The sequence below is a fragment of the Radiomyces spectabilis genome (assembly GCF_025331425.1).
Source record: "Radiomyces spectabilis strain NRRL 2753 chromosome Unknown BYT42scaffold_6, whole genome shotgun sequence".
In the NCBI taxonomy this organism is placed as follows: Eukaryota; Fungi; Mucoromycota; class Mucoromycetes; order Mucorales; family Radiomycetaceae; genus Radiomyces; species Radiomyces spectabilis.
This window is the reverse complement of record NW_026251931.1, coordinates 1737876-1752017: the sequence shown is the minus strand read 5'-3', so window position 1 is coordinate 1752017 and position 14142 is coordinate 1737876. Positions and strand designations below refer to the sequence as shown.

At 43.0% G+C, this 14142-nt stretch overlaps 5 protein-coding genes across 5 annotated transcripts; 2 read left to right on the top strand and 3 right to left on the bottom strand.

Moving 5' to 3' along the window:
- Nucleotides 1–261: 261 nt before the first annotated feature.
- Nucleotides 262–1289, bottom strand: BYT42DRAFT_613984 (uncharacterized protein; the record flags this gene model as incomplete). Its single annotated transcript, XM_051571800.1, has 5 exons — nucleotides 262–357; nucleotides 420–584; nucleotides 653–797; nucleotides 855–942; nucleotides 1001–1289. The coding sequence occupies 5 exons, from the start codon at nucleotides 1287–1289 to the stop codon at nucleotides 262–264; spliced, it is 783 nt and encodes a 260-aa protein (XP_051424053.1).
- A 216-nt stretch (nucleotides 1290–1505) lies between these two features.
- BYT42DRAFT_495340 (uncharacterized protein) lies at nucleotides 1506–3533 on the bottom strand (the record flags this gene model as incomplete). The annotated part of the gene is made up of 4 exons (XM_051564358.1): nucleotides 1506–2052; nucleotides 2194–2804; nucleotides 2910–2995; nucleotides 3293–3533. The coding sequence occupies 4 exons, from the start codon at nucleotides 3531–3533 to the stop codon at nucleotides 1506–1508; spliced, it is 1485 nt and encodes a 494-aa protein (XP_051424052.1).
- A 314-nt stretch (nucleotides 3534–3847) lies between these two features.
- On the bottom strand, nucleotides 3848–7308 carry BYT42DRAFT_569706 (P-loop containing nucleoside triphosphate hydrolase protein). Its single transcript, XM_051568315.1, has 10 exons — nucleotides 6293–7308; nucleotides 6192–6222; nucleotides 5986–6124; nucleotides 5708–5919; nucleotides 5471–5636; nucleotides 5340–5390; nucleotides 5227–5277; nucleotides 4774–5162; nucleotides 4614–4696; nucleotides 3848–4544 (listed from the first exon to the last, which is right to left on the bottom strand). The coding sequence occupies exons 1-10, from the start codon at nucleotides 6976–6978 to the stop codon at nucleotides 4307–4309; spliced, it is 2046 nt and encodes a 681-aa protein (XP_051424051.1). The 5' UTR covers nucleotides 6979–7308; the 3' UTR covers nucleotides 3848–4306.
- A 69-nt stretch (nucleotides 7309–7377) lies between these two features.
- BYT42DRAFT_569693 (uncharacterized protein) lies at nucleotides 7378–9240 on the top strand. Its single transcript, XM_051568314.1, has 2 exons — nucleotides 7378–8155; nucleotides 8245–9240. The coding sequence occupies exons 1-2, from the start codon at nucleotides 7555–7557 to the stop codon at nucleotides 8889–8891; spliced, it is 1248 nt and encodes a 415-aa protein (XP_051424050.1). The 5' UTR covers nucleotides 7378–7554; the 3' UTR covers nucleotides 8892–9240.
- Nucleotides 9241–11771: 2531 nt separating this feature from the next.
- BYT42DRAFT_613980 (uncharacterized protein) lies at nucleotides 11772–12796 on the top strand (the record flags this gene model as incomplete). Its single annotated transcript, XM_051571799.1, has 3 exons — nucleotides 11772–12016; nucleotides 12082–12198; nucleotides 12388–12796. The coding sequence occupies 3 exons, from the start codon at nucleotides 11772–11774 to the stop codon at nucleotides 12794–12796; spliced, it is 771 nt and encodes a 256-aa protein (XP_051424049.1).
- Between the last annotated feature and the right edge of the window lie 1346 nt (nucleotides 12797–14142).

Below are 14142 nucleotides of genomic sequence, written 5' to 3'. Positions count from 1 at the left end.
GTTGTGCAAGTGGTTGAATCATAAAACATGCCAGTACCAAGCGGTCGCATCTTCAAAGCCTATCGTATGAGAAAATCATGCGACAGTTTTATTTTCGTAGATTACGCCTAGACTACCCTTCATTGTATAAATAAAAGTTGGCTTGTTATTTGAAATGCTGTTAAAAAAATCAGATACAATGCTACAATGATGTGTCGATGAGGGATATAGTGCGATATGGATTTTGGAAGATAGTGAAAAACATGCGTATGAATATGATGACTACTGCGTTGATGAGAACAGGGAGCTGGGATATTTGAAGAGATTATGGACGTAATCGTTGGGTGCGAGGTCTTGATCGAACAATGGATACTGGGTCTAATAGATACATGTGTAATCAGGCATCACGTCTATCCGGATATTCCCGTGGCTATCTGTACCTTCAATTCTGCCATGGCTTTCATGAATTGGTCATCATCGATTTGACGTTGCAGGGCTTTTACCTGACTTGTATGCTCCTCAAGCAATTTCTCTTCGCCTAAAAACTGGGCTTGAAATCGTGCATTTTCCTTGATTTCCGGCTCCAGCTCGTTCTGCATTTCCGCCTGTGATGGAAAAAAACGTGTGTCAAGTCTGTTATCAAATAAATACCCACAACAATTATCGCTCTTACATTTCTGCGCGTGAGCTTTTCTTGATCAAACATCTTTTCGCGTGCGGTGGACGGGATAAGTGTGCGACCGACTTTTTTATCCACAAGTTTGACAAGGTTGACCAGCTGCCGTTGTGTCTCTTCGTTCGTACTAGGCTCAACGAGTCTGATAAAGTAGAGTAAGCAATGCAGTTCAAGTCCAACAAAATATAGGTATACATACGAATAAGCGGATGAAATCATCTTGCGAATGTGTTCTCGTGATCTCGCCGACACAGGCACCCAAATGATCTTCTTAGCTTTGCGATTAGCTGCAACAAATGTATCAATAAGAGCCAAGGTATATCAACACGGTAATATTGAACAAACCTCTTGGGTTCAAGGCACTTTCAGGTGGTTGCTCAAAGGGAAGTTGTAAAGTCGAGGGATCATCGACCAGCGGTTGTGAGTATCTCGTTGGCACCGACGGCTGACTGAAAGGCAATTGTGAACCAGAGGGCAGGGGACGAGCATTTTGTGATGATTGGCTGTTTCTTGTCGACGCCAACGTCTCCAGAGATGGTGGACTTTCTCGCGTGTCATGGCTTCGTCGACGTTTGCGCCTGTCTGAAGGTCGCACAGTTAAGCGCTCCAGTTCTTGTCGTCGCCTTTTCAGCATGATGCCAAAATAGGAGCAACCTGCACAGTCTGGCTTCTAAGGAAATCAATTTTACTGAAAACCCGTCACCGTCGGAATTTTTGGTGATCCGTTTGGGATCATACGAAATTTCACTTAGGATTGAAAAATAATAGCATTACAAAAGGGAACTGTACAAGTGAAAGAATAGATTATTCTACAAGATGCGCTGTGGAAAGGCTAAGATCCAAACAATAGCTATACGGCATGACACTTGTCTGTCATGCCTTCGGGTCCCTGCCATAGATTAATCATGACGGCTGTTGCCAGGATAATGGCAAATCGACACCAGCGCCACACAGCACGAAAGATACGCTTGATCAAATACAGAATACGACCATATATGCTACCTGGTGGCTGGGAACGTTTGGAATTTGCACCAGATTTTGACGATGGGGTTATATAGGTATCGGATACAGGAGGGTATATATCATACGAAGCGTGAAGATACTCTTGGTCGAGCGGACCAAATAAATCGGAAAAGTCCTTGTCTTCATTTGCCGTACGATTAAAAAAATCCATAGCATTATTGAGAGCGGCTTCATCGTGCATAAGGTTTGTGGTGGATAGAAAAGTTTTCAGTGCATAGTCTCCCGGTGCATTGTAAAATGAGGTCAGGTTCCGTTCGGTCATATTGGCGAATTCGCGAAGTCTGGCAAATGAGGACGAGCTGCGAAGTCGTGGAGCGTCGGGTTGGCTGCATGATGCGTTGGAACTGGTTTGTTCACTGTGACTCGCCTGCATTCTAAGTGAACTGCCTTCTTTGTGCCATGCCTGCTCGAGTTCGTCAAGTAGACTTTGTTTTGAGGTTGTTTTGCGGATGGTCCCCTGTTTCCATGGGACATCAATACGTAAGCTTTTGCAAGACGTGTCGTCATCCACAGACGGCGGTGAGGAAGACTGCGGTGTCCAGAGTCCTTTGTCACGTAATTTCATCAATACGTTACGGTGTTCTTCTAGGCTTTCGTTAAGTTCTGCAATGTGTGTAAACTGGCGCTGGTACGCTTCTTGTAGATCGACGTATCCTTGCTGGGTAAACTGAAACTCCTCAAACTGGGCGCGTAAGCAACTGAGATCGTGCAATGTGTTGATCAATTTTAGCTCCACTGCTTTCTTTGTTTCAAAAAGGTTGTGATTTTCGTACTGCAAGTCGAGCATACGTTTGGTGAGTTCATCGATCAGTGCCTGATCCTCCAAGTGTTGTTCTTCAAACTCGGCCAAATTCGTTCTTTGATGACGACTTTCATTTCGAAGACGATGATCTTCCAATTCTTGGATTTTCTGAGCCGCCGAATCCAAATGGTGGCGCAACGATTCGATTTCCGTCTGAAGTTTTCGTGATCGTTTTTCTTGTGCTTCTTTTGCTTTCTCCGATGTCTGCAAAGCATGATCCAACATTTTTTGGGTGTCGGCGTTTTTCCGTTCCAAAGCTTCAATCAGGGCTTCTCGCGCACATGGGTTAGGTATTAGCCGCATACTAACGCTGTCATCATCAAACTTTGAAGACCGATATGAATCATAGTCCATCGTGACCAGATCAAGGTGGTCTTTGAGCACTTCTTTGGCCGCTTCAGATTCGAGATCTTTCTGGCATATTTGTACATGTTGAAGCAACGTTTCGTATTTTGACTTTAACATCATGTTGTTTTGCAACAAGGAGTTACCGAGCTCTGCTGCTAGGGTCAGGTCTGTGTCATGAAAGAAAAAATAAATAAAAAGATATCCATCGTAATACAAAAAAATAGTGGGCGGCAAATCCTGAATCAGAAAAATGATCGGCTGGGCTGGCACCAATCCCTTCTTACAGAATGTCAAATCACCGTGGTTCCTCCTCTTTTCTTTTCTTTTATTTGTATTGTTTGTTTATTTGCTTCGTTTCTATTGCCAGCCCAGATGTCAACGCCAAGATGAGCGACACCATTTGCAATCATTTTTCTGGTTGCTCCTGAATTTGCTCCTATGAGATTTTATGCATTGACATTTACCTTTCTCCTTTTCCCGTAACGCTGCATAGGTGGTTTTCAAGAGTCCCACCAATTCTGTAGCTGATTTTTCGGCGGCCCATGAAATGGAGGACATGAAGGATGTCGTGGACTGGGTGGGCGAAGCGGGTTCCGTACCCTTGAATGTCTCAGTGATAGCATGAGTTGAAGGAACATCAATCTTTGAAAGTTCCGCGAGCCGTGCAGGCAAAGGGTGGTTTTCTTTGTGTTTTGTAGAAAGCATCACAGACCGGCTGCTATTACTGATCAAGGAGGAAAAATGAGGAAAAAGTACAGAATACAAGAAAATGTGAACACCAAAACTAAAGCAATAATAATGAAAAAGAAGGGAAAAAAAAGGGAAGAAGGAAAAGCACCAGTTTATTCCGCACAGTTAACGTTTGCCTCTGCGTCACACAAGCATGATCTATGTCCAATTAATGTTGTGGAGTGGGTTCACATGACCTTAGATAGACTGCTGCACACCATATTGATCGCTCCCTACCGCCATTTCACTCTCACATCAAGTTAAAACTACATCAACCTCTATCCAAATACAACCAACCTCCAAGGAATTTCATCCTCATCCATGAATCCTCCGCTTCCCCCCCAAAAAAAAACTCGCGAATGCATCGATTTATCAAAGATTTCTCCATGCACTCTTATATTTATTTCTATTTCGGTTGCTGTAGCGCACTGTATATGTCCGAGACATTTTTCTGCAAAAGGCAATTTTCTTGGAAATCAGGAGTTCTTCCCAAAACAAAACATCTGTCCGTTTTCAATCGTTTCAGCATTTTTTTTATGTAAAATACACGTCTTGTTTTTTGATTGCATGGGATTGTACAATGTGTGAGAGAGAGAGAGATCCCCCACTTCGAGATGGTTCATGATAAATGTACAGAGAGTACCAAAGGTGGACGGTCTATCGTGATTATGCCGTTGTGAAATGGTGTGGACTGAAAGAAATTGGTAGTGAGAGCAGCGAGTTTCTTTTGCAAACGTTCATATGCATTGTTAATCAAGTTCAATAACGTTGCTTAGAGTCGCTAGATCTTGAAAATCATCGTCATCGCTTTCAAGTACGGCGGTGGGTTCTTTGGCGGCTTTCGAGACCGTTCTGCCCTTTTTACGTGAGGTCGTTTCAGGGCTTTGCAAGAATTCAAGTTCTAATTGAACACGGGCGTTGCCATGCTCAATATCCTCTCGATGCAAGCGATAAAGTTGATCGGCACGGTAACCTTCAACGACATAACTACAAAATAGAGTGCGCCCATTCATACCAACTCAAACCAACCAAGCCACACCGCTGCATAAAACTTACGATATACTGTTGTAAGGCGTAAAATGGAAATCTTCATTCAGGTAGCCGTGGATCAGTAAGAAATTGACAATTCGCTCCAAATCCTAGTACGTTATCGAAGAAAATGAAAAAGAGAGAAGATAAGTATGCAACAATCAGCGGCAGTTGCTACGCACGGTACCTGGTTTGAAAAAGAACGATCAGCGGGTAGGGCTACATCGGTATCCTGACGAAGCGATTCAATCTTGGCCGCCTTCAATCCACGCCCTTGCCATAATTGGATGAGCTTCAACATGGTGACCCGTTCATTGACCCGTTTCAGGGCTCGACACAGCCGCACCAGTGTCATACCCTCCAATGTAATGTCTCTTCGCACAAGTTGCATGGCGTCGTCACTGTGGCGCGTACAATTATCGCAGATACCACATGCTGTGTCTGGCGTCACCTCGTTTATCACCGAATCCGATGACGATGAACCCGAAATGATGGAAGGATCGCACATGAAATACTTTTCGAAAATAATCTTTCGACACGTTACATAATCTTGAGCATATCTTATCATCGCGTACACTACATGCAGTGTAACCAAACCTTCAGCTGCAATGTTTGATCCCTTTCACACGGCCTGACTTACAGTTGTTGCGACCTTGCACCTCTGTAACCACAAACGCTGACAAACGAGAAGCTACAGAATCAACCCTTAATCCATGTTCCGTCCCATGCAATCGATTTTATCATGCCCCCTACCGTCTTGTCCCCGATAATACAAAATGCATTCGGCCTTTTGCCCATCTCGACCTGCAAAGAAACAAAAAAAAGAAGGAGACGTTATCGATATGCACGAGCGATCGACCATGCATGGATCGGCGAATTTTTACCCGCTCGTCCACTTTCTTGGTAATAGCCTTCGACGGACTTTGACATGGAATGATGGATAATGAATCGCGTTTCCAGATGATTGATTCCCATGCCAAATGCAATGGTGGCTACAATGATTTGGATTCTCCCACTTCGCCATTGCTGATGTGTGTACTCCTTGTCATCCTACAGTTGAATTTCGCACAGCGCGAGATATTTTAGCTTATCATTTCGTTCATCCTATCACTGAAACCTACTTCATCCATGTCGGCGTGATAGATGGCGCAGCGAAGACGACCTTTACTAGCTTCATTGATTCCCACCGCTACCGTTTGTGTATCTTTTTTGCTGAGAACGTAAATGATGCCAGATGATGTGGGGTAGTTATTGAGAATCCAATCGGTCATATGTTGCAATGTAGCGACCGGTGTATCGGGTTTGGTAAACACACGATAAACGAGGTTCGGCCCTTGATATCATCAAAAATTCAATAAACTACCCCCAAAGAGAATGACTGTCACGTACTACGACTTACTGTACAGAGGAGCGCTGTAAAGCAGACTTCCACCTTTCAGCTGGGGTTGTTTGAGTCCAAGAATATTCATGACGTCTTTCATGACATTCCAAGGACAGGTGGCTGTCAGTGCCATGATCGGGGTATTGGGAAAAATGGTCTAAAAATAAAATAAGAAAAAAGATTGTTTGATATAAAATAGGCCCCCCTATTCTATAGATAGTTACTCGCAACAGGTTGAGTTGTTTGTAATCGGGTCTACAGGTGCACACGGACCGGTTAGGTTCGGTCATCAAATAGGCATTTCTTGTACCCAGAATTGAATTACCTGAAATCATGGCCCTGTTGAGAGCAGCAGTGCGCTTCGTCAATGACAATACGCGATAATCGTCCAGCTTCGTAGGCTTGATCGAGCTTGGCAACAAAACGTTTACTTTTGGCAATCTTTTCAGGCGTGACGTACAGTAACTTGAATGCAGGGGCTGTCGATTGGGAACCTTGTGCTTTGGGGACCATTTCATTTTGTATTTCTGTCACTTGCTGTTTCGGTGTGGTGGCGGTCAACATGGCAGCGGGGATATTTGCCTCGTGAAGATGAAAGATCTGGTCCCTGATCAGTGATACAAGGGGCGAAACCACCAACGTAAATCCATCCTCGAGAAGAGCTGGAAGTTGATAGCATAAAGATTTGCCTCCACCGGTGGGTAACACCACGAAAATATCGCGTTTTTTATCGAGAGCAGCATTGATGATAGGCAATTGAAGCGATCGAAAGTTGTGGATGTCCCAGTGCTCCTTTGCTAATTCCCGCATACGTTCTGACCAGGGAAAGGACTCGGAAGCATAGTCGGGCAATGTAACGCCGTGTTCCTGCGTTTGTTGTGCAAGATTCTCCTGCAGCATCTGTCTTTCGTACAAAAGCGATCGCCGTTTCTCTTTCAATGCCGCCATTTGTTCCTCGATGGCCTCAATTCTTTCATCGATGGCGCTCAACGATGACTCTTGCGCGTCCATGACGAGACAATCGCTTCAATGGTAAGTAGTATGCTTTATTGTATTCACACTGATCTATGCAGATAGGCGAACCAAAAGTAAAAATAAAATAAAAAATGGCGGAAGGGAAAAAGGGAAAAATCGCAGCAACAATCAATTCCAGTGTATCCATTCTTTTTTTTTTTTTGCAGTGCTTGAATTCGAACGATACTTTTTGCTACAAAGCCTATATTCGATATACAACACTGGTATAACGGATATTAAACGATATATAAACATATACCTTCTTTTTTAACATGTTTCCAAATGTGCAATAATCACCAAAACAAGGAAGGGAAACATATCCAAAAGGTGGGATTAGGAAAGATTGAATGAAATGAAATTTTGATTGTCCTTCCTCGTGTCACGAAAAAAAAAAAAGAAAAAAAAAACCGACCAGCGTGGGCCTCACATCGCACAATAAACCAGCTTTTTTGCTTTTTATCATTTGCTCCATATATATTCACACCTTTATGGCATCAAAGTAGTCGCTCCTTTCTATTCATCTCTCGTTCTTTTTTTCTTCCATTCCTTTTTCCAACTTCTCCCTCATATACCATGACCCCACCGATATGTTCATCCCCCGGATCTTCCGCTCATGATGATGATTCAACCATTTCCAAGAAACGCACCCGTGTAACTCCATCGCAACTCATCATACTGGAAGAAACCTTCAGTGTCACCGCTACTCCCGACAGCAAGATGCGCAAACGATTAGCAGAGAAACTGGATATGCCCGAGCGCTCCATACAGATCTGGTTTCAGAACCGTCGTGCCAAAGTGAAAATGCTGCAACGTCGCGCTCTTCTCAGGGAAGAGCAGAGTCGAGTGCACACCAATCTGGGTCCCGAAAATGGGCCATGTCCTGCTAATTCTTTCTGGTACCCTACAATGTCATTTCCTTCCAACTCCTTATCATGTGCCAAACTTCCGCTTCATCGTGCCTGGAGCACCGATAATATTCATTCCGCTTCCCTGCCTTATCCTCCGCTTCCACCGCCACCACCGCCGGCATCCTTATTCCCTTTTTCCTTTGAGTCCCTTTCCATGACGTCGCACGTTCCACCCTTGGAAGAAACCCACTATGGAACCTACAGCAACACCGTCTCTCCCACTTCCACTCCGCGTGCCTTTTCCGATCTGGATCTCCAACGCACAGGTAACGTAAAGAATGAAACATATCTGGTCTTGGGTATCCAGGAACACGGACTCATCGCATCACTTGCACTTATTTTTTTTTCTTTTCAGCGAGCGATATTGTGCCTGGTGTTCCCAATCCAGCAATGACTGTGATGACGCATCCAGTGCAGAAGCCGAATAATTCTTGCTTCATCACAGCCGGAGCGTTAACCATTGGAACGTGGCATCGGATGAAAATAAATCAACAGGACTTGCTTTGCTATTACAGCTTGCCGGATAGATCATTCACCTGGCACATTTGTGACAGCAACTACCATTTTAAGATGGCAGTATCATCTGATGCCATTGCGGCTATTGTGTTGAACATTTTGGACGACGGTATCTCGGCGCATATCGATATCCACCTGACCGCACCTCCCATCTTCTTCATGAAAAATCAAACTCCCACAGGTGCAAATTGGATCCAATGTAGTGATTATACAGAGGGTATGCAAGCCACCTGTATCATGCAACATTCGGTACAAGGACTGGCTGTCGATCTAAGACAAGAACTATTAGCCATTGTCAGCGTGGATCAGCAGTTGAGTCGTATCACACGATTTCCCATGCAGACTCTACCAGGTCCTATGACGATGTCCATCCCGACTCCCAGTTCTTCTGTTTTTGACCAGTCGCTTCTTTTCTCCCAGTTCATTAGACATCAGAGTCTTCCTGCAGCTGGCGATACCCAATGGCTTCAGCCCACCATGTTCTGATCCACATATAAAATTGAGTGCATCCCCGCTATTCCTTTATACATATATATCCTTTGTCATCTATATCTTTTTTGAATGGCCTTTTCTATACTTGCGTTTCCCCTCCTTTTTTTTTCCTCTTTTCTCTTGTTTGTGTCCAACATGTATATGTTATTTGTCTCATCGGCCCGTTATGCTTTTCATCTATAGAACTTATTTATTCTTTTATCTGCTACCTTTTTTTCCCCATAGAAGCTTCATTCATCTTGAAATAAAATAGACAAGAAACCACGATTCATGGATTTCACAAACAACAAAAAATTTCTTGCACAAATGAAAAATTTTAGATCGTTCAGTCAAACAAACTCACTTCCAAGAACGCTGCATTGTGCACATCCACCTGATCTACTCTCGTATATATACGACTTTAATGCGTACGCGCTTGTTTACGGACAGACACAGAATGTTATATGAATAGAAACGTGTCCCTTTTTTTGTGTTATGAATAATCAGATGACAAAAGGCCCGAAGCAGCTGACACACTTGAAATCGATGCGCGCGATGTCCTACTGATCCGTCATTGACTAATTGCCAATATATAAGTCTGAAATTTGTTGACCGAAGAAGAACCATTGACAAAAATAGCCTCTATCAAAATGTTTGTATATTCTATTGTCCTCTTTTTCACAGACGAAAATGTATTTTGCGTGTATGACAAGCAGATATCCCGGATGACGATGAAAACAAGGGCGTCATTCTATACGAATATAAAAGGACTAAAAAATATCTACTCAGTAAATGTTGGACGTTATCTGAATGATTTAAACGCAGGAAGACGATAACAATCCTTGGATATAAGAATAAACGAGATCGATAGGAATGGGTTTGGGGCGAACCGAGGACAAAGATCTGGATTGTCATGACATCCCAATTCTGTTCGCACTACTGTAACTGTACAACATTCAGTTTATTCAACTTTGAACTCACAAACAAATAAAAAATTGGAGAAGCAACAATGAAAAATCAGATTGATAAAAAAAAGATTGGGAAATCATCATAAGTCAAAAATTATGGGCAGATGGACAAAAAGTAGGAAAAAAGGGCCAAGTCGATATGGCAGTATAGCAAAATATTGAATGCAGTTGGCTTACCTGTAAACATATACAGGCCTTCGTTGCCCGGAAAAACCAACAAATGGGCCCGGACGGAATACGCAGTACTGTGGCAAACGTGGAGAGCACTCGCCGGGACCGTCCGATGGTCGATCAGTTGAATAAATTATTATATAAAATCATATTTAGTATACAAACTTCTATTCTTTAGGAGTAACAAGCTTGAGTTCACCTTCAGCTCAATGCAGCCATAAAAAAAGACAATGTCGGAGAAAAATATGATCTTGAAAGGTATTTGAAAGGTTCGGGGAAACGGAAGAACTTTGACAGACGTGGTGCGGTGTATAGACTTTTAAGCCTGTCACTTCTGGAGAATCATCGCATCAGCTGCGAAGTACAGAAAAAAAAAGGGCGGTAATACAAGAAGCAATCGTGTATCTTTGGGTTTTTTCCTGCGATGCACAGTAAAGGAACAGGGGGCGGTAATAGAATACAACCCCAAAGAAGCAACAGAGAACTTTTGATGTCTTCCAATCAAATGAGAAGGACCGTGAACCGAGGATCGGTACTACAAGAAGTTTTTGTGGCCTCTTGCATTCCAATAAGGAGGTCTCAAAACATCTGCTGCAATGCACAGTAAACAAAACCAAAAAAGGGCGGGCAAGGAAGAATCGACCTTACATAGGAAGGTGTGTGTGAGCAACGTGGACACAGAGGCTCGTCGAGCAAAGCATGCGACGCTCACGAAAGGATCCATGTTAGTAAGCTTAAACAGATCTTATTCATCAAGATTTTACTGCAATACATCTCTCGAAATACGAGACATTACAGAAAGTTGTTAAGCGCTCGTGATCTTACCTACCTTGGATCGTTTCTTTTATGAATCATTATCTTTTGCGATTCCCACTGTATCACCATTTCCCCCTGAAATCCTCTACGATTTTTCATTATTGGCAGGGGAAACCTGTCTTTGGAAGGCCGTCCACAATAATGTGTCAAATTATATTTTTACGTGGTCTAAATACAGTTTTCACAGACACACGACGTAAAGTAGTAAGAATCGCCTATCGACTAGAGAGTACAAGTAGAACAGATGAAGTCCTCCATTTGCTGACGCTGAGGTTCTAGATTTTAAAAGCAGTAAACGTTGTTGACAATTCCCGAAAAGGGAAGCACCAAAAAAAAATTTGAGGCACGACAAATGGGACATATCGCCTTGGGACAGTAAAATGGACATATGAAACTAGGAAGTTGGACGCCCTTCTAAGTTATGGGACACTGTGCCCTGGGACAACGAATGGGCGTCGAACTGCAATAAAAATATGGCATCCTATGATAAGAAGGTATCGACCGTGTGAACTAGTTAAAACAAAACATTTCATTGTCTGACGCAAGTGACGCAAAGGGAACGCCGCAGCTTGATACAGATAATAATAAAAGCATCTGCACCAAGTCACCAGAAAAAAATATATTTAATGGTCGTTGACCGAGTGTGAGGTGGTGAGGCTATTGCTTCTGTTTTTTACTTTTTTGCTTCAGAATTTCCAAATCTTGTTCCAACATCCACCGTGATCGATTTGAATTTGATCCGCTTTCTCGAGCATACGTTTGTTGGGTTTGGCCGAGAAAGAACTTGAACAAAGCGGAAGCTGTAAAAGGCGGTGGTGAAGTTTCAATAAACAACCAATGCATGAGTTTTTTTTTGGAACTGAACAGGTCGCGCTTCTGATTCTCATTGAAAAAGGTATTACTTTTAAATACTGATTCTTCACAATTTTGAATATAGATTATGACTCGTCCCAAAGCACACATTAAAGCTAAGATAGACGCTATTGTGCGAAGCAGCAATGGACGTCTTGCAAAGCGTTCTACTAATGAAGCAGTCATCGAGAAAGACTGGGAATTGTTGGGTCTGTCTGTCGAATGGATGCAGCAAGTTATTGAAACAACTCGGGCGCAGATTCAAGAAAATTCGCAACAGGCCCGAGCTGTGAATAATGTGTTACCTCCGAAAGACAAGAAGAAAAGAGATCCGTATAGCAACACGTCTAGAACGACGAAATGGCGTACAGGACGGAATCCAAGAAAATCGATCCCAGGGGTAAACTCACGAGCTTCGGATTGACGATCAACAACGAGCTGCCCTCATCATCTGCCAATGAGACGATTCAGCTGTCCCACACCAAACAGGAGCACCTGAAAATCGAAGAGGCGATGTAGTCCGTTGAAATCTTTCGTCCAGCCTGATAGCGACCTGCCATCATTATGAAGTAGGCCACCAATTTTTGGTCCGTCGCCCCATCGTGGTCAGGGTTGTCACAGCAAGAGACAATCCTTCCTCAGTGAGTCGGATGTGAGCACGGAAGACTTGCGCTGATGGCTTCGTTATGATGGTAAGGAATTAGCGACGACAAGTTATACCTTCCGTTTCTTGGAGTAACCGGGTCCATCAGCTTGACAACAATTGGCCGATATCTCCATGACTGGGTGAGGGGTTGTTGGCAATATCGCAAGAACAGCAAAGACATTCAATTCGACGGCATGAACGCGGAGACGTTGTCGATACAGCAGTGGATGGGCAAAACGTATGGTCGCCCACGCGTAGACCTTTACGCCATCGAAGAAGCGGATGATGTCCTTGGAGCGAAGTTATCAAATGGTACTCAAAAGCTTGTTCTTGTCACTCATGATGAGAGCACCTTCTACGCCAATGACGGGAAGGCTGACATATGGCGCGCCTCAGGCGAGAACATCATTAGGAAGGAAAGTCCCGGAATGTCTATCAAGGTCAACGAGTTCCCAACGCATCATTGAATCTCGTTCCCAAATTGCCAATAATGCATGTCAATACTTGATAAGCAGTCGATCGAAAATACCTATCGATGACATATGCATCAAGTACATACCTTTCAACCGATATAAGCCATTCGATCGTGCTCCCTGTGATGTATTTTTGAATTCTCGACCTCTCACCCAATTTCCTGTAATTTGATTGCCCAATGATTCACAGAACTAGGGCGTTTTATGATATAAAAATAAGAACAGAAATAAACAATCTGAAGCAGTTTTTCCCGAACGACCCAGTTATTGGAAGATCAAACGTCTAGCTATTTCACTCATCTCATCGAAACCCCTTTTTCACAGCGCGTTATATGAACAGTCGCGACATGTATCAACGGTCACAAAAATTTCGACTCATTACGATCCCAGCACAGCACATCATAGGTTTTTTTTTTTTTTTTTTTTTTTTTTTTTTTTTCCTTGTCTTTCCCAGTTTTGTAGTTCTCTCTATAGTTCATATTACCTCGTGCTTGTACCGCTCATTATGACGTGTACAGCAAATAAAAACACGAATTTGTCAAATTTTGCCGCGTTGGTGTCATCGAACTCTCCTACAGTCCATGGGATTCCCCAATCCTACTTGTAAAAAAGAAGTACAGTGATACTGTTTCGTAGTTGGTTAACGAAATTGAATAAAATTACCCGTAACGATACTTACCCAGGCTTCCGTACTGATGACTTGCCTCTTGTATGCCATGATATAACGAATTCGTAATGTTTTCCGGATCTATAATTTCCGCTTTTAAGATGAGACGAGTTGATACAGTATGGTGAACAATCGGCTTATAGTAAGGTTCCTTGGCCGTCTTGACAAAACAGTATCATTCCGATCGATGGATCTTTCATGTGTTGACCAATCGTTTTATTTGTCCCAATTGGTTGGACCTCAAACTCTTGCTGTAACCATAGATACGCACTGGTTTCAGCTCACCAGGCTATGATCCACGTCTGCCATCGAATGCAGATAGACATCCATCTTCCGCGTCATCTACTATCTTTTTGATTATCGTTTTACTACACTTCCATCTTCTTTTTTTTTTCCTTTGCTACCCTTGTCTGTGACCAAAGATCTTATGTCATTATGTGTCATTGGATCGCCACATTTTCGTCCATTGAAGCTTTATTTATTCTTACCCGCTATTTTTTTCCCATAGAAACTTCATCCATCTTGTCAGCAAATAAACAGAAATCCGAGTTTCCCAAAACAGAACAAGGGGCCCCACAGAAGGCAATGTTTGTGTACGATCTAGTTCGTATAACGGAAATACCTTTTATGGTTGTTGTCACAAACAGAATAATCAGACTCATCCTGTGACTCT

What these genes read in the sequence shown, in the direction of transcription:
- BYT42DRAFT_569693 (XM_051568314.1), top strand. Translation starts at nt 7,555, where the DNA reads ATGACCCCACCGATATGTTCATCCCCCGGATCTTCCGCTCATGATGAT. An exon ending in TCTGGATCTCCAACGCACAG is followed by an intron (nt 8,156 to 8,244) that starts GTAACGTAAAGA and finishes TTTTCTTTTCAG; the next exon opens with CGAGCGATATTGTGCCTGGT.
- BYT42DRAFT_569706 (XM_051568315.1), bottom strand. Translation starts at nt 6,978, where the DNA reads ATGGACGCGCAAGAGTCATCGTTGAGCGCCATCGATGAAAGAATTGAG. An exon ending in AACAACTCAACCTGTTGCGA is followed by an intron (nt 6,125 to 6,191) that starts GTAACTATCTAT and finishes TTTTATTTTTAG; the next exon opens with ACCATTTTTCCCAATACCCC. An exon ending in ATCGTTCTTTTTCAAACCAG is followed by an intron (nt 4,697 to 4,773) that starts GTACCGTGCGTA and finishes ATAACGTACTAG; the next exon opens with GATTTGGAGCGAATTGTCAA.